This window comes from Rhipicephalus microplus, unplaced genomic scaffold (assembly GCF_043290135.1).
Source record: "Rhipicephalus microplus isolate Deutch F79 unplaced genomic scaffold, USDA_Rmic scaffold_13, whole genome shotgun sequence".
Taxonomy (NCBI): domain Eukaryota; kingdom Metazoa; phylum Arthropoda; class Arachnida; order Ixodida; family Ixodidae; genus Rhipicephalus; species Rhipicephalus microplus.
Genome location: NW_027464586.1, coordinates 10,388,344 through 10,412,678, shown reverse-complemented (window position 1 = coordinate 10,412,678; position 24,335 = coordinate 10,388,344). Strand labels below are relative to the sequence as shown.

The following is a 24,335-nucleotide window of genomic DNA, read 5'->3' as shown; positions in this document are numbered from 1 at the left end:
GCATGTAGTATGATACTTGGGCCCTGATGCAGGCGGCACATGCAACACTGCAGCAGCAGGACGTGGGTAAACCCGTGCACAAGGTGAAGAACGTCTCGCTGGGTACCTTGTGCACCCTCTATGGGGGGCCGGTTAATCCACGTCGAGATCAAGTGAGTATCTCACATCCACGTGGGTATTCATTGGTCTTTGACAGGGACAAAGCGTCCTGTATTTCTTCATACAATTCCAAGCATTGAAATTGAGCCCTACTAGCCCAAGGCAAGTCTTGTATCCTTAAGTTACGCTCTATTAGAATAAATGACTTCTGAAAATAAGTAGGAATGTGTGAATACTATTCAAACTTTCAAATATTTTTCTAATATTGCTTGCTATTTCATTCGATTCACACCTAAATTTCACTATTTGAACTTCGTTAAAATATGTACAGTTAATGACCAATTGGCAGTGGCCCCTTCAGATTTTAATGCAGTAGCAATTATGTGAACGGTCTCAATAAGCTTTCTTCATTGCCATTGGCACCATATGTTGCATATAAGATCCAAATTGATAAGATCCCCTAGCGCTCTGTACGTGCACCCACGCGTCATAGCGCGAGAGCAGGGACGACGAATGCGACTGAAGCAAAAATCAAACGAGGGGCTTCTCGAGAAGCAACTGCAACCTTTGATTTTATGAGTTGCTGGCATGCGCATTACAGTTAAAGGTGCTTAAAATGAACCTTCATATAACGAATTCTTTGTTATAACTAAGTTTTTCTATTCCCTGCCATTTTTCCATAGAGGTACCTGTATTTGTGACCTCTATGTGACAAAGTAACAGCGAAAGACAACCTTGATATAACAAATTTTCCCCACAGACAATCTAGAAATTTTGCTTCGCATTTCGGTACGAACATGCATCTTCCACGGCTGCCCTGCCACCGACAAAGCACAAAGCGGCAGTGGTGCGCATGGTGCCGCTGCCTCTCGCTGTTGTGCGCAGGTGAGTGGAAGGCGGCCAGGCGGGCCTGCACCCCACGAGCTGGCATTCCCGCCGTTCTCGCCACCGCGGGCGCATGTGCAGGTGTGTCCCCCCACTCCAAACCAAATAATAAAAAAAAAACTATACTTTTGCACGTTGGCAGTGCCAGGTTTTTAGTTGGTGTTACATATGTGGGGTCCCGCTGCATACGGAGAGCACTTTACCGAATAGTTTTCTGCAGTATCCGTGTCTGTGTCATTCACTCTTCGTTTTCGACGGCGTGCGTGCGTGCATGATTCCACTGCACGCGCATGGTGTGGCCCCCGACAACATTCAGCTTTGCTTTTTTTTTCTTGCGATGCCAATTATATGGGCAGTCTTGGCTGGTTTTTTCACCACCGATATTCATCATATATGTATATGTATCTATTGTAGTGGGGAAGAGGGAGAGAGACAGTATCTAGTTGGAGCACCTGAAAGACGACTACGACGAAGAGCTGAGCTCGTGACAGTGACTGACGCTTCTTTAACCAGGCAGTTGGTTTTATTCAATAAACCCCCTTATAATCTGGTAGAAGTGCTGGGTAGTCTTCGAAGCTGAAACTACGAAGTCGCACCTTACCTGCAGTGCCAGCAATGCCGGAAGAACCCTCCACCCAAGGTACCTCGCAAGTTCCCGCCTCTAGATGTCCCGGCGTGTGGCCACTGCGTCACCCTTCCCTTCGATCTTCAGCGGCACTGACGACCAAGCATTGAGGAGTGGCTGGCTACTTACCACAAGGTGAGCGCAGCGAACAAGTGGGACGATGCGGCTAAGCTGACCTATGTAAGCTTTTACTTGTCCGGCGTCGCTAGTCTCTGGTTGCGCAATCACGAAGCCGACATTGCCAGCTGGGATTCATTCAAGGCCTCCTTTTCGCAAGCCTTCGACCGCCCTGCTGTGGGAAAACTCCGCGCAGAACAACGACTTCGTGAGCGTGCTCAACAGCCAGGAAAGACCTTTACCAGCTACATTGAAGACGTTGTTGACTTGTGCAAGCGGTTGACTTGTGCAAGCGGGTAAACCCAGCGATGCTCGAAGCCGACAAAATCAAACAAATCCTCAAGTGCATATGCGATGACGCATTTCAAATGTTGTTAGCCAGGGACCCACAAACCATTGCCGATCTCGTCAGCTTGTGCCAGAGTTTTGACGAATTGCGCAAGCAACGCGCCCAAACTCTGTGCTCTCTGGAACAACGTCACTCGATCGCGGCCTTGACTCTCGGAGACCAGAACGACATGCTGGCTAGCGTAAAGCAGTTCGTGCGTGAGGAGGTCGCTAGGCAGCTCTCCATTTTATCGAGCGCACCCGAGCCAGCACAAACGCATCCTTTGGCCCTAGATCATCTGGCCCCGGCAATAAGGCACGTCATACAAGATGAGGTAGCGGACGCTTTACCTTTCGCTCGTTCACCACCTCTGGAGACCGCACCCTTGACGTATGCGCAAGTCGTTGCAGCCAGAGCACCTCGACAGCCCACTTATGCTACCTCACCGATCCCTGTTCGGTCATCACCAGTTCCGTTCAGCCGGCCGATTGCAGCAATTCCGAATCCGTGGCGCACCGCAGACAACCGCTCGATTTGCTATTCTTGCGGTTACGCAGGACATGTGGCTCGCTTGTGCCGCCGCCGCCCTCTCGTTCGGAGCGACAATATGCAAGGATCGTCGCACGACTCTCGGCGCTTTAACAACATGGAACGTCAACAAGAATCCTCTTCACCCGACCGCCCTCCCTCAGTCAATCACCGATCTCCATCTCCCCGACGTCACTCCCTGTCGCCTATGCGCCGTCGACCCTGCCCTTCAGACGCGAAAACTAGATGCCGCAGTTCCGGAGGCACGAACTGCTTCGTCGTCGAAGGAATCAAGTCCTCGCATTTCTCCAGCAAACCTCATCGACGTTTTTGTGGATGGTTACCGTACCCTTGCGCTTGTGGACACTGGTGCTGCCGTTTCAGTAATTGATTTAAAACTTTGCCGCCTGCTTCGGAAGGTTACCACGACGCCAAAGGGGTTGTCCCTCCGTACTGCCAGTGCTCGCCATATTCGACCATCAGCTGCCAGTACCGCCCGCGTTCTCATCCAGGACGTTTTGTATACCGTTGAATTTCTTGTGCTATAGGCGTGTTCTCATGATGTGAACCTCGGCTGGGATTTTCTGTCTTGTAATCATGCGGTTATCGACTGTGCTCGTGCTGAAGTGGCCTTCTCTGCGTTGTGTGCCTCGTCTCCGGAATTTCCGTTGAACAAGCTGTTTGTCGCTGACGACATTGACATACCACCGACTAGCGCAGCCTTTGTTCCCGTATCTTGTGCCGATGTGTCTAAGCCTGCAGTGATGTTTACGCCTTCCCAAACATTCCAAAGTTGCAAGAGCCTCCCGTTGCCGTTTGCAGTTCTAGATATTTCGGCGGGCGCTACCAATTTGTTTGTCACAAATCTCTTGCCGTCTCCCACAACCTTGCATCGCGGAGAATGTATTGGAACTTTCCAAGACTTAGACGTTTTCTCCATCTTCGACCTTGACGGTGAAAGAGATTGGCAGCTTGATGCATTGACCCCATCTGCCCATTCACTTGTCCACGAAAATAATAATTTGTTTGACCCCTCAATTGATGGCGAACTTAAAGAACCACACCGCGAAAAGCTTCTAGAACTTCTTCACCAGTTTCGCGGCTCGTTCGATTGCCAGCAGACGTCCTTAGGCCGAACGCACACCGTTGTGCATCAGATTAACACCGGCTCCCAAGCGCCTCTGCGACAGCATCCCTACCGTGTATCTCCTGTGGAGCGTCGTGTAATCACCGAGCAAGTGGCCAACATGCTTCATTGTGGCGTCATTCGGCCGTCCAGCAGTCCCTGGTCTTCACCTGTGGTACTTGTGAGGAAAAAAGACGGCTCGATTCGCTTTTGCGACGATTACCGCCGTTTAAACAAAGTCACGATTAAACACGTATACCCATTTCCACGCATCGATGATGCCCTGGACTGCTTGCAAGGCGCTGAATTCTTCTCATCACTAGACCTACGGTCCGGTTATTGGCAGGTCCCCATGGCACCATCAGATCGTCCAAAAACTGCTTTTGTGATGCCCGATGGACTATACGAATTTAATGTAAAGCCCTTCGGCCTTTTGCGCCAGCCACATTCGAAAGGATGATGGATAGCGTCTTGCGTGGGCTAAAATGGAAGACATGCCTATGCTTTTTGGATGATGCCGTTGTTTTCTCCCCTGATTTCGACAGCCATCTCCAATGTCTCAGCGAAGTCTTGAGCTGCCTCACGAGCGCAGCCCTTCAAGTAAACATCAAGAAGTGCCACTTTGGAGCTCGGAAGCTCACGATACTTGGTCACGTTGTCTCAAAACAGGGCGTCCTCCCAGATCCAGAGGAGCTTCGTGGTGTCGCTGAGTTCCCGAAGCTTACGACTGTGAATGCGCTTCGCAGCATTGTCGGACTATGCTGTTACTTTCCCCGCTTTGTGAAGAACTCTGCTTCGATAATCGCACCACTGACACAGCTTATCTCTGGCGATGGACACCTCTCTGATTGGTCGCCAGCATGCGATGGTGCTTTTGCAACATTACGCCATCTCCTTACTTCACCACCTATTTTACGCCACTTCGACCCTACTGCTCCAACCCAGGTGCACACAGATGCCAGTGGCATAGGACTTGGCGCTGTCCTTGCTCAACGCAAACCTGGCTTCTCGGAGTATGTAGTTGCGTATGCCAGTTGCACCCTAACCAAGGCAGAGCACAAATACTCGGTTTCCGAAAAGGAATGTTTGGCTATTGCTTGGGCATTACAAAAATTTCGTTCTTACTAATATATGGACGCCCATTCGATATAGTTACAGATCACCATTCACTCTGTTGGCTCGCTTCATTGAAGGATCCTTCTGGCCGGCTTGGACATTGGGCGCAACGTTTACAGGAATTTGATATTCACGTCATTTACCGCTCAGGCCGCAAGCACACCGACGCAGATGCTCTTTCTCGTTCGCTCCTTCCTTCAGCCGCTGCACCTGTTTTCTTCGCCGAAGCTACCATCGGCAGCATTGATATCGCTGACATGCCTTCAGAACAACGCAAGGACCCTAGGATAGCCTCGGTCATCGATGTTCTCTCCTCGTCTTCGGTGACACCACGCCAGCGTCTACCTCGTGCACTACGTCGGCAAATTCCCCATTATGCAATACGGGATGCCATGTTGTATCGTCGCAACTAACAGCTGGATGGTAGGAAATGGCTTCTTGTTATACCTCGTCATTTGCGCTCCAACATGTGCGCGTACTTCCACGCAGACCCTCGAAACGCGCACGCTGGCGTTTTGAAAACATACGACCGGCTTCGTCAGCAATTTTTCTGGCGTGGAATGTACTTGTACGTTCGTGCATACGCTCCTTCACTGAGTGTCAGCGGCGGAAAACAACTTGTCATGCCTCTGGCGAATTACAACCATTGCCGTGTCCAGCTCGGCCGTTTGATAGAATCGGCATAAACCCCTACAGCCCACTACGTTGCACTCCTGCGGGAAATCGCTGGATTAATGTGGCCGTTGACCACCTAACCCGTTACGCTGAAACCGCCGCTTTGCCAGCCATTGCTGCTCGTGATGTCGCCTTGTTCATCTTGCGTAGCTTTGTCCTTTGCCATGGCGCCCCACGTGAGCTGCTTAGCGACAGTGAGCATGCAATTCTATCGCAAGTCAACCAGGAACTTCTCAGTGAGTGCAATATTATTCATCGCACCACTACAAGCTATCACCCACAGACAAACGGTTTGACAGAGCGCTTTAACCGCACGCTCGGTGATATGCTTTCTATGTACATATCCTCCGACCATTCTAATTGGGACTTGGTGCTCCCTTTCCTGACATATGCGTAAAATACGGCCACGCAAGCAACTACTGGGTTTTCACCTTTTTTTATACTGTACGGACGTGAGCTCTCTTGTACGCTTGACACGATGCTTACCGCCCAGATGCTTCAGAATACCGCCCAGCCTCCAAACTTGTTCAGTGTGCCAAAGAGTGCCGCCAATTAGCGCATTCATTTACGTCCGTCGCTCAAAGTCTCCAAAAAGAACAACTCGACCAAGACAAGCCTGCTCACAGCTTCTCCGTAGGCTCATTTGTATGGCTCTCGGCTCCATTCCACTCTCCCGGCCTCTCCTGAAAGTTTGCACCCAAGTACAATGGTCCGTACCGAATCGTTCAATACACATCACCGGTCAACTACGTCGTCGAACCAGTGACTCCTGCCGATGACAGACGATGCCGTGGTCGTGAGGCAGTCCACATCAGTTGCTTAAAACCTTATTATGATCCCCTTGTGCTTGCTTCGCCGTGAGTCGCCAGGATGGCTCCTCTTCACCACCGGGGCAAATGTAGTGGGAAAGAGGGAGAGAGACAGTATCTAGTTGGAGCACCTGAAAGACGACTATGACGAAAGCTGAGCTCGTGACAGTGACTGACGGCTCTTTAACCAGGCAGTTGGTTTTATTCAATAAACCCCCTTATACTATATAGTATATGAAAACTCAAAAAAGAAAAAAAAAGCTGCCCGCGCTTGGCTCCCAGCTTTTCACGATGGGCCAGCGCGCTCTTGTCTCCTTTGCGTACTTTGCCCCACGATTGGGGTGGTTAGATGTTTGCGCACACGCGCTTATCCTTCGGTGGGGAGAATCGCGTGCCTTCGGCTTTGATCTGAACAATTGCGTTTAGTTGCCGGGTATACAAAAACCACTTCGCTCGCTAGACAGGCGAGCCATTTGCGAAAACAGTACACTTTTCAAGCACAGCGAAGTAACAACTGAGGCACTTGTTAGTTCGCACTCATATCTGTACGTGTGATTTCGTTTCGTGCCTCGTTTTTGTTTAAACAGGGCGTTAAGTGTCAAGCTGTAAATGTTGTAAGCTCGCTTTCGTCCTGTGTATGTGTTTTTCGTGCATGATTCGTGCGTGAGCAGCGCACTGCACGTTTCGATCTGCTTACCATTCTCAGCGTTACATTCCAAGTTGTTACTATGGCATTCGTTGCTTCACTCTTGCGGTGAAACTGTGACTTTTTTAAATTTCGGACAGCCATGTCGTCACCACCGAGGGGATGTCAGATTAGGCACTGATCGAAACTCTCCCGAGACCACGGTGGCGACGGATCTTCAGAGGTCAACTCGCCATGTGCTTGCGCCTTGCACCACGCCGCAAGTTCGCAGGCTGGTAGTTTTTACGATTACCCGATTAATTCTGGCAACACGATGGTGCATTTAATTTAATGCAATGAATGCGATAGCAAAAAATAGTAATATTATGAGAAGTAAGGTTGGCAGCACACTCTTTTGGATCTGATATCGTGAAGCTCCTACAAAGCGCTGGTATGAGCAAATACGGCCGCTCCACGGAAAAGTGCTCGTTTGACACAGTCTCTTCGCGGTGAAACCGCACTCATACTCGCCGAGATAGCAAGCGCGCCAGCGATCGCGACCACGCTTAAAATCCAAAATCATTATTGCTACTCGAGCAATTCCTCCCCCCCTCCCCGCATTGTTTCATGCTCATTCAAGACGGAAGGTTGACTTTACGTTTGAGCATTCGACCACAGTTCTAACACGCAGGAGATGTTATCTTATGCACTTTCCAGGCAATAGAGATGGGCCGACTCATTTGATCTCTGCTTCAGCATCGCTAGTGTGCTTTTACCCGCTCGTAAAAGCTACGATGCGCAGGGGCATGTTATCAACTTGGACTGTTTACTACATGGTGGCGACGAGAAAAATCTGCCAAGAATAATAGTGCAGTTTCTTACTGTAAAATAAGTGTTTTGGGTTAGCTCTGCCTTCAGTCCCCCTTTTGTTTAGTTGCGCGTTTATTTTTCGAATTTTCATGCCGAACCTGCATATAACGAAGTTCGCTTTATAGTGAATTTTTTGGGGAATTTATTTATTTAGTTATTTGTTGATTGATTTATTTATTCAGATATATACAGTGCCCTAGGGGCATTAGTGTAAGGCTAAAACAAAAAAACAATACTTGACAGATGTTGTAAAACATCAAGAGTTAACATAACAAGATAAGCAATGTGTCAAGGTTACAGATGACGCGACACATGTACGTTTTGAAAAGACCACTCGAAAAATATATCGCATCATACTTAGAATAGTACATTACCACAAAAGTACAAAAAAAGTAAAAAGGATTAAAAAACATATAGATAGACAAATTTATTGAATGCCGTGCAGAGGTGATGCAATATCTAGTGGAGCAAAACTTCAGCAAGGGCACTGTTGAAAGAACTGATTGATGACAAGATAACCTCCTTCGGTAGACTATTCCAGTCATGGCCTGTTCTTATAAAAAAGGAATGTTTATACATGTTAATGGAACAGTTATATTCTCTCACTTTCAGAGAATGATCACGAAGGGCTAACTTGTATGTAGGTTCGAGAATATGTTTTCTCTCTGCTGCATGTTGCTCCAACAAAAATTTTGTGAAAGTGCTCTAGGCGTATGTATTTTCGTCTATCTTGTTAAATCGGCCATACAAGATTGTCTCTTATATCAAAGGAGCTTATTGAAAAGTCAAAGTTCGAAGAAACAAAGCATGCTGCACGCTTCTGAAGGCGTTCTGATTCAGCAATGCAAGTCTTTGTACCAGGGTCCTATGCGGAGCATTTATATTCTAAAACAGTGTGCACGTTTGAAAATTAAAAAGGTTCTTTCAACCTAGGAGGAGCTTTCTTAAAGTTTCGCTTTAAGAAATTCAGAAAACGGCCAGCCTTGGCTCCTACATAGTTAATGTGGTCATTTCATGAAAAATCATTCTTATACATAACACCTAAATATTTGTAATTTGATACAATCAACAGGTTTTCACCGTCAAGACAATATGTACCATAAAAATGTGACGTTTTTTAGGAAGCTGGGCAAATTTGTGCTTAAAAATTCAGCCTCATATTCTATTGTGTCGTCTATTACACGATAGTAATATCGCATCAAGGTCACTTGTAACTGGACACTATCGCTCAGGGAAATAATTTCACGGTAACGACAACAGTCGTCGGCATACAACCTGAGATGACTTGACACCTGTTCACCTATATCATTATTAAATATTAGAAAAAGAAGCGGTCCCAGAACCGGTCCTTTGGGGACACCTGATAAGACTGTTCCATATGATGAACTTGTCCAGTGAAGAACAGTGCACTGTTTTCAGTCAGCAAGATAAGCCGCAATCCAATGTAAAAGATCCATAAGAATATTTAGTGCAGACAGTTTTATCAGCAACAGATTATGTGCTACAGAGCCAAAGCCTTTTGAAAATCTAAGAATGGTCGGTTAACCTGTTTGCCGTTATTGAATGATAAGGCTATGTCATGAGAAAACTCAACCAATTGCATGTCATAAGATAGTGCCCCCCTGAAACCATGCTGTGCTGGGCTGAAAAAATTGTTTTCTTGAAGATGAGCCATCAGGGTGGAATAAATAATGTGCTCTAGTGCCTTACACGACACACTAGTAAGTGAAATAGGTCTCTAGTTTCTGGTTTTCGTGTTATCACCACTTTTGAAAATAGAAAAAAAATTTGCAGTTTTCCAGTCGTTTGGTAAGGTTCCGAAATCAAATGATTTTTGAAAAAGTACCGCGAGGAAAGGGGCAAGTGACACAGCACAGTTTTTTATTACATAGTTTGAAACGTGATCAGGTCTCGGTGCTGACTTGACATTCGCTTTAGCAGTAGTTTTGCTATTCTCTCTTCTGAGGGAAATTCTGAGTAGTTCGTACTCTCCTGGTCTGCTGCAAGAATGCCAATTCAAAGTAGCTGTTCAGCCTTCCCTTTGTGGTCATCACCTTAGGTATTGTCGCCTGGAATAGCATCCTTTGAACTATGGTTGCTTTTGACTTTCAGGTTGGTTTCTAATTTTTCACCTAGTGTTTCTAGATAAGTGCTTTCTGCCTTGTGCATTTCTCTGGCTATTTCTTTGCCAAGTTCCATCATGTCGTGGTAAAAGTCAAGTTTCGGTTATTTGTACAGGCGGTGTCGTCTATTATTCAAAGCGTGATTATTTCTGCTCATCCATAGTTTATCGGCTCGGCGCTTGGATGTAATCACTCGGGACGAAACGAATGACGATGTTAGCGATAAAAGTTTGGTTTTTAGCCGATTCCATGCAGATTCTACGTTGATCGAAGAAGTAAGCTTTTGAAAAATGGGCAAATATTTGTCTAGTTCGCGAGATAGTGAATCGTGCAAATTGAAACAGAGAATGCGCATTTAACATTTCTCAAAAGGCAGAGTTAATAGGTGACGAAGTTCTGATGTTTGGCAGGAGATCGATCCACTTTATTTTAGGCATGTTGAAACAAAACAGTATACGTTGCATCCAAGGACAGCAATACATTGTTCACCTTGTATAAAGGTTGAGGAGAATTGGAGCCAGGTGGCCCATAAAACGACCCAACTGCTAAGGAAGTGCCGTTAGTGAGAATGATCCTACACCAGACTGTCTCACGTGATGTGCTTTGAACATTAATCTACGTGCTGTTCAAGCTGTTGAGTATCATCACAAAGACCCCATGGTCGTGTACGTTATGATTTTTACGATAGATTTTGTAGTTAGATGGAAATATTTTGCTATTACTTATAGTGCTGTCTAACCAAGATTCTACACGGATGACTACGTGAAGGCTAACCAAGTCCGAGACGAAAGCAAATTCTTCTTTTTTGTTTTTAATGCTGGGACAATTAACGACCACAACGTTCAAGTCACTCATCTTCTGCGGTCTCTTACTAGGAACACATGGTGATGGCTATTGGGCCGCCGTGATTACAGCATCATTTTTACTGTCATACACAAAAACTTCATTTTCCATGATCAACTTGTTTTCAGTATAAAAGACCCATCACCGTTGCGTGCAAATTGCGCCAACTTTCTGCGAGCAATCCTAACATTTCTTGAATAATCTTGATTAACAGTGAAATCAGAAAGTGCTCATTGTTTATTTTTAAACAAGAGGAACTTGACGATCAGTGGCTGTGTTGTTCCTGCTGTGTACTGACCAATACAATGCACTCTTTCAATAGACGTACTAAGTGAGATAATCAGTTTCTCAGAAAGAAAAACTTTTTTCTGATTCCGTCCACGTTTCATTCGCAGTATCCGGGAGGCCATAGATTATCAAATTATTACTTTGTGACCGGTTGTCTAAGTCATCTTGGCCATAATGCAGTGCCTCAATTGATGAATTGATCGCTCCAACACGTGTGGACACTTTTTCAACTGCATCCCTGAGGGAAGGTACAGATGGCGCAAAGCCCTCCGCACATATCACCTTGACTTCCAGGTCAGACGGCTTCAATTCAATCGCCCGCTAGTCCGACCAGAGTTAGAGAATTTCGTAGAGTATGTCCGCCTGGTTTCGAACCAAGGAAGGTATCTGCATGATAGCCTCAAACATCTCCTGCTGCTGGTAAGCTGTGAGAGGCCCAGGATTTTCTTTGACATTACCACAGCGAAGTAGACACATCTTAAGTATAACTTCAGTACGCCTGACAATAATATTAGAGAGAAACGAGCAAATCAAGTATAAATGTATACATGTGCACAGTGGGATCTGACACCAGTTTTCCTATCGGTTTACCACGTACATTACGACAGGTATAACCGACCTGTAGAAATACATTCTATATGCATAGCTGACGTCATCAGCAAAGAGGCACATGGTGTTACAGGTCAGATCCAAGGCAGTCACCACCTGCAAAAGCTCTAGAAACACAGCGTGTAAGCGTCTGGTGTCCATGGCGGCCCCGAGATCCCAGAGTGGCTGGCCAGGGGAGTTGCTTTAGTAGTTTTGTGTCTTCCGATGGGCGTGGTTGCCAGAAAACTTAGTCGTCAATAGCTGGCAGCGCTGATAAATCCAGTGGCTTTTGGCGAAGCCAGGCATCGATGAAAGCTGGGCATATTCTATATGCGTAACTGAAGTCATCAGCAAGAAGGCACATAATTATTGACATGATTTGGCCGCAAATAATACGCACACAAAGTAAACAAACACTCAACGAAGTCTACTTCGTTCAGTGATGTTGCGGCCATACAAGATCGGGCGAAGTATATGTGGAAGAGCTTTCTATCGAGACTTCAGAAACACTCAACGAAGTATACTTCGTTCAGTGATGTTGCGGCCATACAAGATCGGGCGAAGTATGTGTGGAAGAGCTTTCCATCGAGACTCCAGTAGCTCGATTTAGCTACCCGTTCAAACTGCTCAAGCCAGTCTTGCGCATCTTCGTTCGGCCAGCCATGAAATGGTTCAGGAATGCGCATATTCTGGACCGTCACCTGTGCAGGACTCCTTGCCATTTCTTGGGTAGGGGTGGCTGTCGTAAGTGTTGCTCCCTCTAAAAGGCCGAATTCTGGTTTAAGACCTTGAAGGCGACGGCTTGAGCGGTGCACAGGCGTGTCCACGCGTGGCTGTTTCGTAGGGCTGGACTCTGGGCTTCTCACAGGGGTGCTGATCGTGGGGTAGTAGTACTCATCTCCTCCACTTGCCCCGCTGCGTTGGTCTAGTGGCTAAGGTACTCGGCTGCTGACCCGCAGGTCGCGGGTTCAAATCCCGGCTGCGGCGGCTGCATTTCCGATGGAGGCGGAAACGTTGTAGGCCCGTGTGCTCAGATTTGGGCGCACGTTAAAAAACCCCAGGTGGTCTAAATTTTTGGAGCCCTCCACTACGGCGTCTCTCATAATCATATGGTGGTTTTGGGACGTTGAACCCCACGTATCAATCAATCAATCATCTCCTCCAGCAGTGTCGCGGGTTATAAATTACAGGGGGTTTTTTTACATGTGTAGATTAACTGATGGCCAGGCGGTAGTGACAACCGTGAACAGTAGGCCATCAGGCCCGCGAAGAACACGAGAACATCTTGAGCCCTTAGCCCAGAACGAACTGTTTTATTATTTCCCAAAACGGCCACCACGCTGCTGTACCAGGCTTGCACAGCTCAACACAACTATCAGCGCCACGTGGGGGCGCTGCATTTGAACCAACATTGTAACACTCCTTCTAGGAAGACTACGGGGAGTACCTATTCACCGGTTTCCTAGTTCTTGTGCCACGTCGCAACTTCGGCGTGCTAGACGTAGGCACGACAGAGTCACTGTTCACATGCACACCCCTGTTGAGCGCAGTCCCGTCACTCTCTGTGGTACAGCTACTCCCAAAGAAGCTAGTTCCAGGTAGCTGTTCCTGATGAGGCACTTCTGGAATAGCTGGCGCATGATGAAGCGGCGGCTCCAACTGTGGTGGAGCTGCATCGATAGCAGTTTCAGGAGAGGCCAATGTTTCTGTCTGCACAAGGCGCAAGTGGTTGCTGTGTCGGTTTCCTAAGGTGCCATCTTCAAAACGGACACTGGCTGATGAAGGAGTGACGTCCACGACACTGGCAGGCACCCAGGGTGTGCCCCTGCGAAAGTTTCGCGCGTAGACATCATCACCTGGCTGCAGTGATGGAGCCCGCCGGGACCCTCTTTCAGCATACAACTTCTGCTTGAGTTGTTTTAGGAATACAGATGCCTGCAGGCTTGGCCTGAGGACATCCAACGGAGTCTTGAACATTCTTCCTGTCAAGAGTTCACGCGGTGGCCGACCTGTCACTTCATGTGGTGTGGTCCTATAGTGGAACAGAAACCTGGAGATCTGCGTTTGGAAGTTCCCAGAACCGGACTTCTTGAGTTTGTTCTTCACAGTTTGTACAACTCTTTCAGCTGCACCATTTGAGGCAGGGTGATACGGCGGTACAAGAATGCGGCGTATTCCATTTCGAGTTAGGAACTCAAGGTACTGGGCACTGGTGAAGGCAGGACCGTTGTCTGAAACTATGACATCAGGCAGGCCATGCTGAGCGAATGCAATTCTCAATGCCGAAATGGTAGCTTCTGCAGATGTAGAAGACACAGGAAAGACTTCTATCCACTTTGAGAATGCATCCACAATAACCAAGAATGAGATACCTAGAAATGGTCCCCCAAAATCAATGTGAAGCCTTGACCAGAGTCGCTGTGGAAAAGGCCACAGCGTCTGATGAACCGGCTGTGCAGCTCGATGTTGAGTCTGGCACGTAGCGCAGCTCTTCACGCTGTTGGCAATATCATTGTCAATGCCTGGCCACCAAACATGGCTCCTGGCAATCATCTTGCTCTTCTCGATACCCGGGTGGCTGGCGTGAAGAACACCAAGAACTTGGGTCTGCAATGACTTTGGGATCACTACTCTTGATCCCCAGAGTAGGCAACCCTCATAGAGACTGAGTTCTGCGCTTCTGGTATTGAAAGGGTTCCACTCTGGTCCTACTGGAAGGCTTTCTCCTTTCAGAACTGCAAGAACAACATGGCCCAGAAGTGGGTCATTTCGTGTGGCTTGGGCCACAACACCTGGTGAAAGGAGTCTCGGATATGCCTCCTCTAGCAAGAAGATTTCAGCAGGTCGTGGTAATGCAGTAGTGTCAGTTGGGAGAGGCAGTCTATTAAGAGCATCAGCGTGGCCGAGCTTTTCGCCAGGCTTGTGTACAAGTTCGTACTTGTAAGCAGACAGCTTCAGAGCCCACCTGACCACTCGAGGCGAAGCTTGCACGGGAACGGGTTTGTTGGCACCCAGCAGACCAAGAAGTGGCTTGTGGTCAGTGCGTGCTTCGAATGAGATGCCCCACAAGTACTGGTGGAACCGATCCACACCAAACACTAAGGCCAGTGCCTCCTTGTCGAGTTGACTGTAGTTTTGTTCTGCTTTTGACAAGGTCCTCGAGGCAAAAGCAATGGGATGTTCCCCGCCATCAGCATCTTTGTGCGCTAGAACTGCACCTATACCATAAGGCGCTGCGTCACAGCTGAGGCAAACAGGCTTGGCAGGGTTGAAATGCACTAGAACTGGAGCTGATGTCACCAAGTGCTTGCAGGCATTGAATGCATCTTGTTGTTCATGTCTCCACTCCCACTTCTTTCCTTCACAAAAAAGTAAGTGCAGTGGACGAAGGAGCGATGAAAGATTGGATAAGAAGCGCCTGTAGAAGTTTACAAGTCCCAAGAAACTCTGAAGTTCCCTGACATCCTGAGGCACAGGAGCATGCAGAATGGCTGCTACCTTGTCAACATTCGGGGAAAGGCCTTCCTTGCTGATGATGTGCCCGAGATACTCAACTTGCGGCACGAAGAAATGGCATTTTTCAAGTTTCAGCTTGAGGCCTGATTCCTGAAGCTTGCTAAGTACAGCACGAAGGTTGCGAAGGTGCTCAGCATTATTTGCGCCAGTCACAAGAATGTCATCAAAATAGACTGCTACATGAGGCAGTCCTCTGAACAGGTTCTTCATCTCGCGCTGAAATATGGCAGGAGCAGATGAGACACCAAAAGGCAACCGGGTGTACTGAAATAACCCCATATGCGTCGAAATTGTGGCATACTTCCTAGAGGCCTCGTCAAGGACAACGTGCTGGTACGCATCTCGCAAATCCAATTTTGTGAATTTCTCACCTCCAGCAAGCACAATCCACAGGTCCTCGATCCTTGGAATGGGGTACTGCTGCACTGTTGCCACTGGGTTTATGGTGACACCAAAGTCTCCACAGATTCTGATGCATCCATCCCTTTTGGTCACAGGAACAATAGGTGCAGCCCACTTTGCTGTCTTGACTGGAACAAGAATGGAATCTCTTCTTAGTCTATGGATTTCTTGAGTTACTCCATCTGTCAAGGCGTACGGCAGTGGATGTGGCTTGAAGAACCGAGGCGGAGCATCTGAAGGAACATGTAGAGAAGCTTTAGCACCCTTGAATGTACCCAGGCCTCTTTCAAACACTTCGGCGTAGTCTTGGACTAGGTGTTTGACGTCGGAAAGTGCGTGGATGTTCACTTCAACATCGAAGACGCCAATGCCCAGCTCACGCATCCAGTTGCGTCCAAGAAGAGTGGGCGATCCGTCTCCGGTCAGAAAAATAGGTAGGTCGGCCTGTCTGCCATGAAACTTCACACTGACGTCAGCTTTGCCCTGAACCTTTTTTAGTTCCCCGGAATAGCTTCGCAGAAGCACTCGTAACGGCTGCACAGGAACCGAAGGCAAAAGCTTAAGAAGACGCGACTTGGCCATAACAGAGACACTTGCCCCCGTGTCCACTTCCATGCGGAGCGGCTTGCCGCAAACGTCAACAGTGACGGTGAAAGGCGGAGGCGGCGTGGCGTAGTCGACTTGCCACATGTCAAAAACTTCGCAAAATGAAGTGGTTGCGGCGTCCTGCTTGCGTACTGTATTAACATGATGATGGTTACTCGACGACGGTGAAGCCGAGAATGAACGTGCCTTGGTGAGGCTGTTGCTTTGGGCTTGGCTGTCCCTTCGTCGCAAATTGCACACCTTCGCCAAATGACCTCGTTTGTGGCAGTAATTGCAGATTGTCTTTACATGCTTGCATTTTGATGCAAGATGTCCGTCCCCACAGCGGTAGCAGGCGACGCCCCCAGAACCTGACGAGACACGGTGAGTCGAGAAAGCGCTGCTTGTGTTCGCTTGCGCCATCTCACTTGCGTCCCTTTTTGCTGCTTCCATTGCCAGGGCGGTCTGCACAGCATCGACGAAGGTGAGGTCCGGTTTTTTCAGAAGTCTAGTTTGCGCATCCACGTTGTTTATGCCACACATGACGCGGTCGCAGAGCATGTTTTTGAGTTCAGCCCCGAAGCTGCAGTGCTCGGACAGGCTTTTTAGTGCTGCGATAAAATTGCTGACCGATTCCCCTTCCGTGCGAACGCGCGAGTTGAAACGAAAACGCTGCACGACGGCAGAGGGCTTCGGACAATAATGGCTTCTAAGTACTTGAAGAATCTCGTCCAGATTCTTGTCACTGGGCTTGGCGGGCTTGACCAAATTGCGGAGCAAAGCATACGTTTTCTGCCCGCAGCAGCTGATGAACACGGCAGTACGCTTGTCTGGGGCGACATAATTCGCCCGGAAAAATGCTTTGAGCCGGTCCACGTAACAGGGCCAGTCATCTCCTCCCACCTTGAATGGCTCGAGGTTGCCGAAACTTGGCATGGTGAACAGATGGCAGAGAGCTGCGGGAACGAAGACTTACATGAAACTTCCTTTCATCCTCGTGGCCAGTTGTTACATGTGTAGATTAACTGATGGCCAGGTGGTAGTGACAACCGGGAACAGTAGGCCATCAGGCCCGCGAAGAACACGAGAACATCTTGAGCCCTTTGCCCAGAACGAATTGTTTTATTATGTCTTAAAACGGCCACCACGCTGCTGTGCCAGGCTTGCACAGCTCAACACAACTATCAGCGCCGCGGGCGGGCGCTGTATTTGAACCAACATTGTAACAGGTTTATTTAAAAACACGGACAGTGGAACTTGTAGAGACGCTCTCAGAAAAGGCCGCTAAGATTGTCGTCTTTTTCACTCGCCTGCGCTGCGCCTCTCGAGCAAATCCGCGTTCTTTGTTGTTGTCGCAATCTCGCCGCTAAATGCAGCTATGCACGTGGCAATATGCATAGCTGACCTCATTAGGAAGATTGCACACTGTGTTGCAGATCAGATCCAAGGCAGTCACCACCTGCAAAATATGTAGAAATACAGCGTGTAAGCGTCTGGCGTCCATGGCTGCGCCAAATCCCCATCCAGGTTTAACTGTATCTCGCTATCTCAGCACCCAACAGCGGGTGGCTGGCGTAGCATTCAATATGCTGCTCTCTCAATGCAAAGAGAATCTGCAAACAGTGTCGCTAGAAAGGCCATATTCTCTTAAATCTAAAGAAGTTTGGTGTCAGTCTCACTTGTGTAACATTGCAATTTTGGCCTTGTTTATTCTCCTTGTTTCCGAAAATCACCATTTTCATCAAACATGGTGCGACACAGGCTCAAGGGATTAATTGGAGATTAACATACAGATACTTAAAGAAATGAAGTGCAGTCAACGTTACAACAAAAGAAGAACATATAGGATGAAGCACCTCATCCTTTGTGCCTATTCTTTTGTTTTCCCATTCATTGGGCTTCATTTTTTCAACTGTATTCATCACCAACTGGCCCAGACCTCCACTCATACACACGTTCAATCTCACTGAGGACGAAAGTTCCCAATAAAGTCAGGAACTTACAGAACAGTGGTATAAAAAATAGAACACAACACTTTGGCACTTATAAAAAAAAAACAATTTTTATACGGACAAAAGTGCAGAGAATCTTTCAATATATTCACATGATATTGCATAAAAGGTGCCGCGGCAGTGGTACCGTGCGGTTATGAATATTCAAATGCCGCCTCTAAAGAACATTTCTCCACGCTACAGAGCTTGTGTCAGCGTTCACTGTTAATCAATGCTGTTATAGCTGACAGTGCAGAATGTGCTTATTTTGAAGCTTCAATGCTCTATTAACAAGGATGACTTGATGAACTTTACTGCATGCAAGAGGCAAGACGATTCTACAGACTTTCATGCGAAACGAAGTGCAGTAATTTCCAAAAGAAGCTGTCACCTTTTTCTTGAGCATACTGTGAGGGAATGTTAATACTTACGAAAGCCATTTTGAGAGTTGCAATGCATAATATAATATAAGCCTTAGAAACAAATTCATAATTTATTTCAAATTATCTATATATTTTGCAATCCCCTTCGAGTTCGGTATATCCGGAATCGACTGTACAGTTGGATGCATGGTTCCAGATACTTCACAATCTGCCGGGTTGAGATATTTGCACTTTCTTGGCACGTATCACATGTTGATGCGTGATATGTTTTGTCTACTTCACAATGGTGTCGTGTACTTTTTATCTCTTTATTAGTAGCCATTGGTAACTGGTTACAAATCAACATGGCAGCACCAATACAGGCTTGACTACACGCTCTCATCGGAACTTGCAATTGCTATTTGCCCACTGGTCTGGCAGCAACAAATTAATGGGGAAATAAACCGTTGCTTCGTGCTATTTCACCCTGGGGACAGAGCATCAGGTACATTTCGTCATTATTTGCGAGATCAGCTGTTTGTTCAGCTATGCACGCTAAAGCTGCTACACTGAGAATTCAATAGTGATTCATGGCATTAGCTCAACATGCTCACAAATATGAGCATCAGTTTTTAACTTACGGCTTACACAGCGCACGATGACCATTTGATAAATTTGAAGCGGAGAGCACCAGTTGCAGTGAGTGCAGCTTTTAGTGGGCAATGCCGTCTGTTTGCTTTACTCGCCCTGCGTGTGAGGTGTGAGCAGAAGAAGCGACATGGACATAGACAGCGCTGAAGGGAACTTCTGAAGTGAAGTACAATAACTCACAAAGATGGCACTGTCATGGCAGTGGAAGCGTGTAGATTGTGACACCTCATTTGTCAAGTTGACAAAGCGTTCGTGCATGCAAATGGTGTGTTTAGAAATTCAGTGTCAATGCTTCCGTGGGCCTGGAATTTTATGTAGGTTATTGAAAGTCTGATGCGCTTTATATCTATCTAGTTCAAAATTTAGCGTTTTACACCCTACAGCCTGAAACATTTGTTTTCACCACTCAGTGCCAGAGCTGTAATAGTTATTGAAGTGTGACTGAATGTGAAAAAAATCCCATGATAAACCATGTTTACTCGACCATATGCTGTATACGGTGTTATGTCTGGGAGTTCACTCCGAACGTCAATGCCTCTGCAAAGGCAATCTATGTCAAGGCCAGCGATCGAGCCCGCCTGACGCAGCCCAGCGGTGGGTCTCTATTGGAGGATTCTGACATCACGACCAGTGGCGCTTCTGGTTGGACGTTGTTGATGAAAAAGGTTCTCCTTGTGCCTATAAAAAAAGCCAAGCGGCACGTCGCCAGCAGTTGACCTATGAGTCAGAGAGAAGCCGACGTACGCATCAGAGAAGACATCTAATTGCTTCGATTTCTTTCGCTGTCGGCGCGGCCGGTGTCCGCGTAAGCGGCGAGTTTCGTGGCGCCCTTCGTAACCTCGGCCGTGGCGTGCCTCGTAACAGTGAATGGCAGCTGCGGGATCGGCTGGCATCAGCGACATCGATGCGGTGAGTGCCTGATGTTTTCCCCTCAGTTCACCAGACTACTCTAGCACAGGTTATAGTAGGTTGCAGCGATGGCGTAGTGGTTAGAGCATCCGACTCACATGCAAAAGGTCCGTGGCTCAAATCCTGGTGCCGCGCAGTTCCCAACCGGATAAAAATAAAAACAAATCCGCGTGGTGACGGAACTGCATTAAAAGGCCTGGGGTGCGTCCTTACCGATAACCACCGCCGGGAACGCACTCCCTCACCAGAGAAGGATCGGCCACCCTGGTGCAGCATCTGGCCACTACCTCCCACATGCATACGTCAAATAACTAATGGCCCTCAGTCCCCAGCAGCTGCGAAGCAACTGACCACGGCGGCGGTCAGATCTGCAACGCAGCAGAGGGTGCTAAGAATCCCTGGATCCTGACAGGCCGCCGTTGAACCTGAACTTGGCAATGTTTAATGCTAGAACCTTATTTAGTGCGGGAAGTCTAGCTGTACTATTCGAGGAGCTAGAAGGTGTTAAATGGGATATAATAGGGCTAAATGAGGTTAGGAGGACAGATGAGGCTTATACGGTGCTACAGAATGGGCATGTTCTTTGCTATAGGGGCTTGGCTGACAGAAGACAACTGGGAGTGGGGTTCCTAATTCGCAGAAACATAGCTGGCAACATAGAGGAATACTATAGCATTAATGAAATGGTGGTAGGTATCGTAATTAAACTGAATAAAAGATACCAGATGAAGGTGGTACAGGCTTACGCACCTACATCCAGCCATGATGACGCTTCAGTTGAAAGCTTCTATGAAGACGTGGAATCAGCAATGTGTAAGGTAAAAACACAGTATACTCTAATGATAGGAGACTTTAATGCAAAGGTAGGGAAGAAGCAGGCTGGAGACGAGGCAGTAGGAGGCTATGGCATCGGTACTAGAAACGCCAGAGGAGAGCTACTAGTAGAATTCGCAGAAGACAATAATTTACGGATTTTGAATACCTTCTACCGAAAACGAGAAAACCGTAAGTGGACTTGGAGGAGCCCTAATGGCAAAAATAAGAACGAAATAGACCACATAATGAGTGCACACCCAGGCATCGTGCTGGATGTGGAAGTGGTTGGCAAGGTAAGATAGAATGGTCAATTTCGAATTCGCCTAAACTTGAAGAAGAAACGACTAAAAATGATACGCAAGAAGCCAATCAATCAACTAGCACTGAGAGGGAAAGTACAGGAATTCAGTCTCGCTTCAGAACAGGTACTCTGCTCTTAGCGAGGAAACTAACCCTAGCGCAGATACAATGAATGATAATCTGATGAGTATCATTACGGAGTGTGCAGGGGAAGTTGGAGGCAGGGTAGTTAGACAGGACACTTGCAAGCTTTCCCAGCAAACAAAGAATCTCATTAAGAAGCGTCAAATAATGAAAGTCTCAAGTACAGCAGGCAAAATAGAACTGGCAGAGCTTTCAAAGTTGATTAATAGGCGTAAGGTATGCGATGTGAGAAGGTATAACATGGAGAGAATTGAGCACACTCTGAAAAACGGAGGAAGCGTCAAAGCAGTGAAGAGGAAACTTGGAATAGGCAAAAATCGGATGTATGCACCAAGAGACAAAGAAGACAAAATTACTACCAATATGGATAGGATAGTTAAAATAGCGGAGTTTTACAGAGATCTGTACAGTAGTCGGGATAACCACGACTTTACTACTATAAGAACTAGTGCAAAATAACAAAAACGCCGACCAAGGTGAAATACACAAAACTTAAACAGACGTTTCGGCTCCCCACACGGGAGCCTTGTTCACAGACACGGGAGCCTTGTTCACAGCCTGGGAACAAGGCTCTGTGTGGGGAGCCGAAACGTCTTTTTAAGTTTTGTGTATTTCACCTTGGTCGGCGTTTTTGTTATTTTGCACTATGTTTGTCCCCGACCAGACTGGGTTCCGTCAGACTCTTGACACTATAAGAACTAGCAGTAACCCAGATGACACCCCACCAGTAATGATAGAAGTCAGAAAAGCTTTGGAGAGCATGCAAAGAGGCAAAGCTGCTGGTGAGGATCAGGTAACATCAGATATGCTGAAAGATGGAGGACAGATTGTGTTAGAAAAACTAGCCACCCTGTTTACGAGATGTCTCCTGACGGGAAGAGTACCAGAGTCTTGGAAGAACGCTAACATCATCTTAATACATAAGAAAGGAGGTGACAAGGACTTGAAGAATTACAGGCCGATCAGCTTGCTCTCTGTAGTATAGAAACTATTTACAAAGGTAATTGCTAACAGAGTAAAGAAAACATTAGAATTCAATCAACCAAAGAAACAAGCAGAATTTCGAACAGGCTACTCAACAATCGACCACATTCATACTATCAATCAGGTAATAGAGAAATGCTCAGAATATAACCAACCACTATACATAGCCTTCATAGATTACGAGAAGGCGTTTGATTCAGTAGAAATATCAGCCGTCATGCAGACACTGCGGAATCAGGGCGTCGACGAAGTATATAAAAACATCCAGGAAAAAATTTACAGGGCATCAACTGCTACCATAGTGCTTCATAAAGAAAGCAACAGAATACCAATCAAGAAGGATGTAAGGCAGGGGGACACAATCTCCCCAATGCTATTTACCGCGTGCTTACAGGAGGTTTTCAGAAGCCTAAAATGGGAACAGTTAGGGATAAGAGTTAATGGAGAGTACCTTAGTAACCTGCGCTTTGCCGATGACATTGCATTGCTGAGTAACTCAGGGGACGAATTGCAACTCATGATTACGGAGTTAGACAAGGAGAGCAGAAAGGTGGGTCTTAAAATTAATCTTCAGAAAACTAAAGTAATGTACAACAACCTCGGAAAAGAGCAGCGCTTCGAGATAGGTAATAGTGCACTTCAAGTTGTAAAAGACTATGTCTACTTAGGGCAGGTAATAACCGCGGATCCAAACCACGAGATTGAAGTAACTAGAAGAATAAGAATGGGGTGGAGCACATTTCGCAAGCACTCTCAAATTATGACAGGTAGATTGCCACTATCCCTTAAGAGGAAGGTATATAACAGCTGTATCTTGCCGGTACTTAGCTGCGGAGCAGAAACCTGGAGACTTACGAAGAGAGTTCAGCTTAAATTGAGGACGACGCAGCGAGCAATGGAAAGAAAAATGGCAGGTGTACCCTTAAGAGACAAGAAGAGAGCAGAGTGGATTAGGAAACAAACGGGGGTTAAGGATATCATAGCTGAAATCAAGAAGAGGAAATGGACATAAGTCGGCCATGTAGCGCGTAGACAGGATAACCGCTGGTCATTAAGGGTAATTGACTGGAATCCTAGAGAAGGCAAGCGGGTTAGGGGGAGACAGAAGGTTAGGTGGGCACATGACATTAAGAAGTTTGTGGGTGTAAATTGGCAGCAGCAAGCACAGGACCGGGTTAACTGGCGGAACATGGGAGAGGCCTTTGTCCTGCAGTGGACTTAGTCAGGCTGATGATGATGATGATAGCAGTTTAGAGAAGGTCTGGGTGAAGCATTGGTGAGTGAGCTTTGATCGTTTCAATCCAAATCAGAGCGCTTTGAAACCAAAGTTAATACAGAGGGTGTAAATATGGCAGTGTTAAAAATTGCTTGCGTGTCTTGCTAGTAGACTTATAGTGGGTACAGCAAGTAGATTTTTAATAGGGGCAAACAGCAAGAGGCTAGTGTGAACGATAGAGAGCCTTAGAATGAAGAAACTCATCGAAATTTGTGAGGAACTTGGCATTACTTTGGGTCGTGCGAAATGAAAGCAAGCGATCCTTGAGATCATGAAGGATGAAGGAGTGTCGGCTGAGGAAGTCGATGAGGCCCGGGCGGATATCAAAGCACACCGCGAGGAGGCTGAAAGGCGAGTTCGCAAACATGGAGAAGCGGAAAGACGCGAACGTCGCGAGCGTTAGGAGCGCCTCGAGTTGAAACGAATAGAATTGGCAATTCTACAGTGTTCGCAGGCGCCTTGCGTAGCTTTTGTGACAGTTCAGGTCAGAGGTTATAGAATTTGGGACCGACTGCCACCGTTCGTAGTAGGCGAGGACATGGCGAAGTATCTCGTCAAGTTTGAACACGTCTGTGAGTGAAATGCTTTGGAGCGGTCTCTTTGGAGGGGTCTCTTTGGGTGTAGAACCTGTTAGATCTTCTTCCCGGCGAAGCGTTCGACGTGATAACGTGCTTGTCAAGGGAAGCATTCGAGAGCTATGACGAGGTTAAGAAAGTACTCTTGGGACATTATAAGTTGTCACCTGTGGCTTTCC

The 24,335-nt window shown here is 47.1% G+C and overlaps 1 protein-coding gene across 4 annotated transcripts in view; it reads left to right on the top strand.

Moving 5' to 3' along the window:
- egl (Egl_like_exo domain-containing protein) overlaps positions 1–24,335 on the top strand; it is a 393,689-nt gene that overhangs the window by 189,872 nt on the left and 179,482 nt on the right. For 3 of the 4 annotated variants that reach the window (XM_075882611.1, XM_075882612.1, XM_075882613.1), the window contains exon 7: positions 33–152. The exons of the other annotated variant lie outside the window; for it this stretch is intronic. In XM_075882611.1, coding sequence (XP_075738726.1) covers positions 33–152 — 120 coding nt within the window. The remainder of the gene's footprint in view (positions 1–32; positions 153–24,335) is intronic. 4 annotated transcript variants of the gene reach the window in all.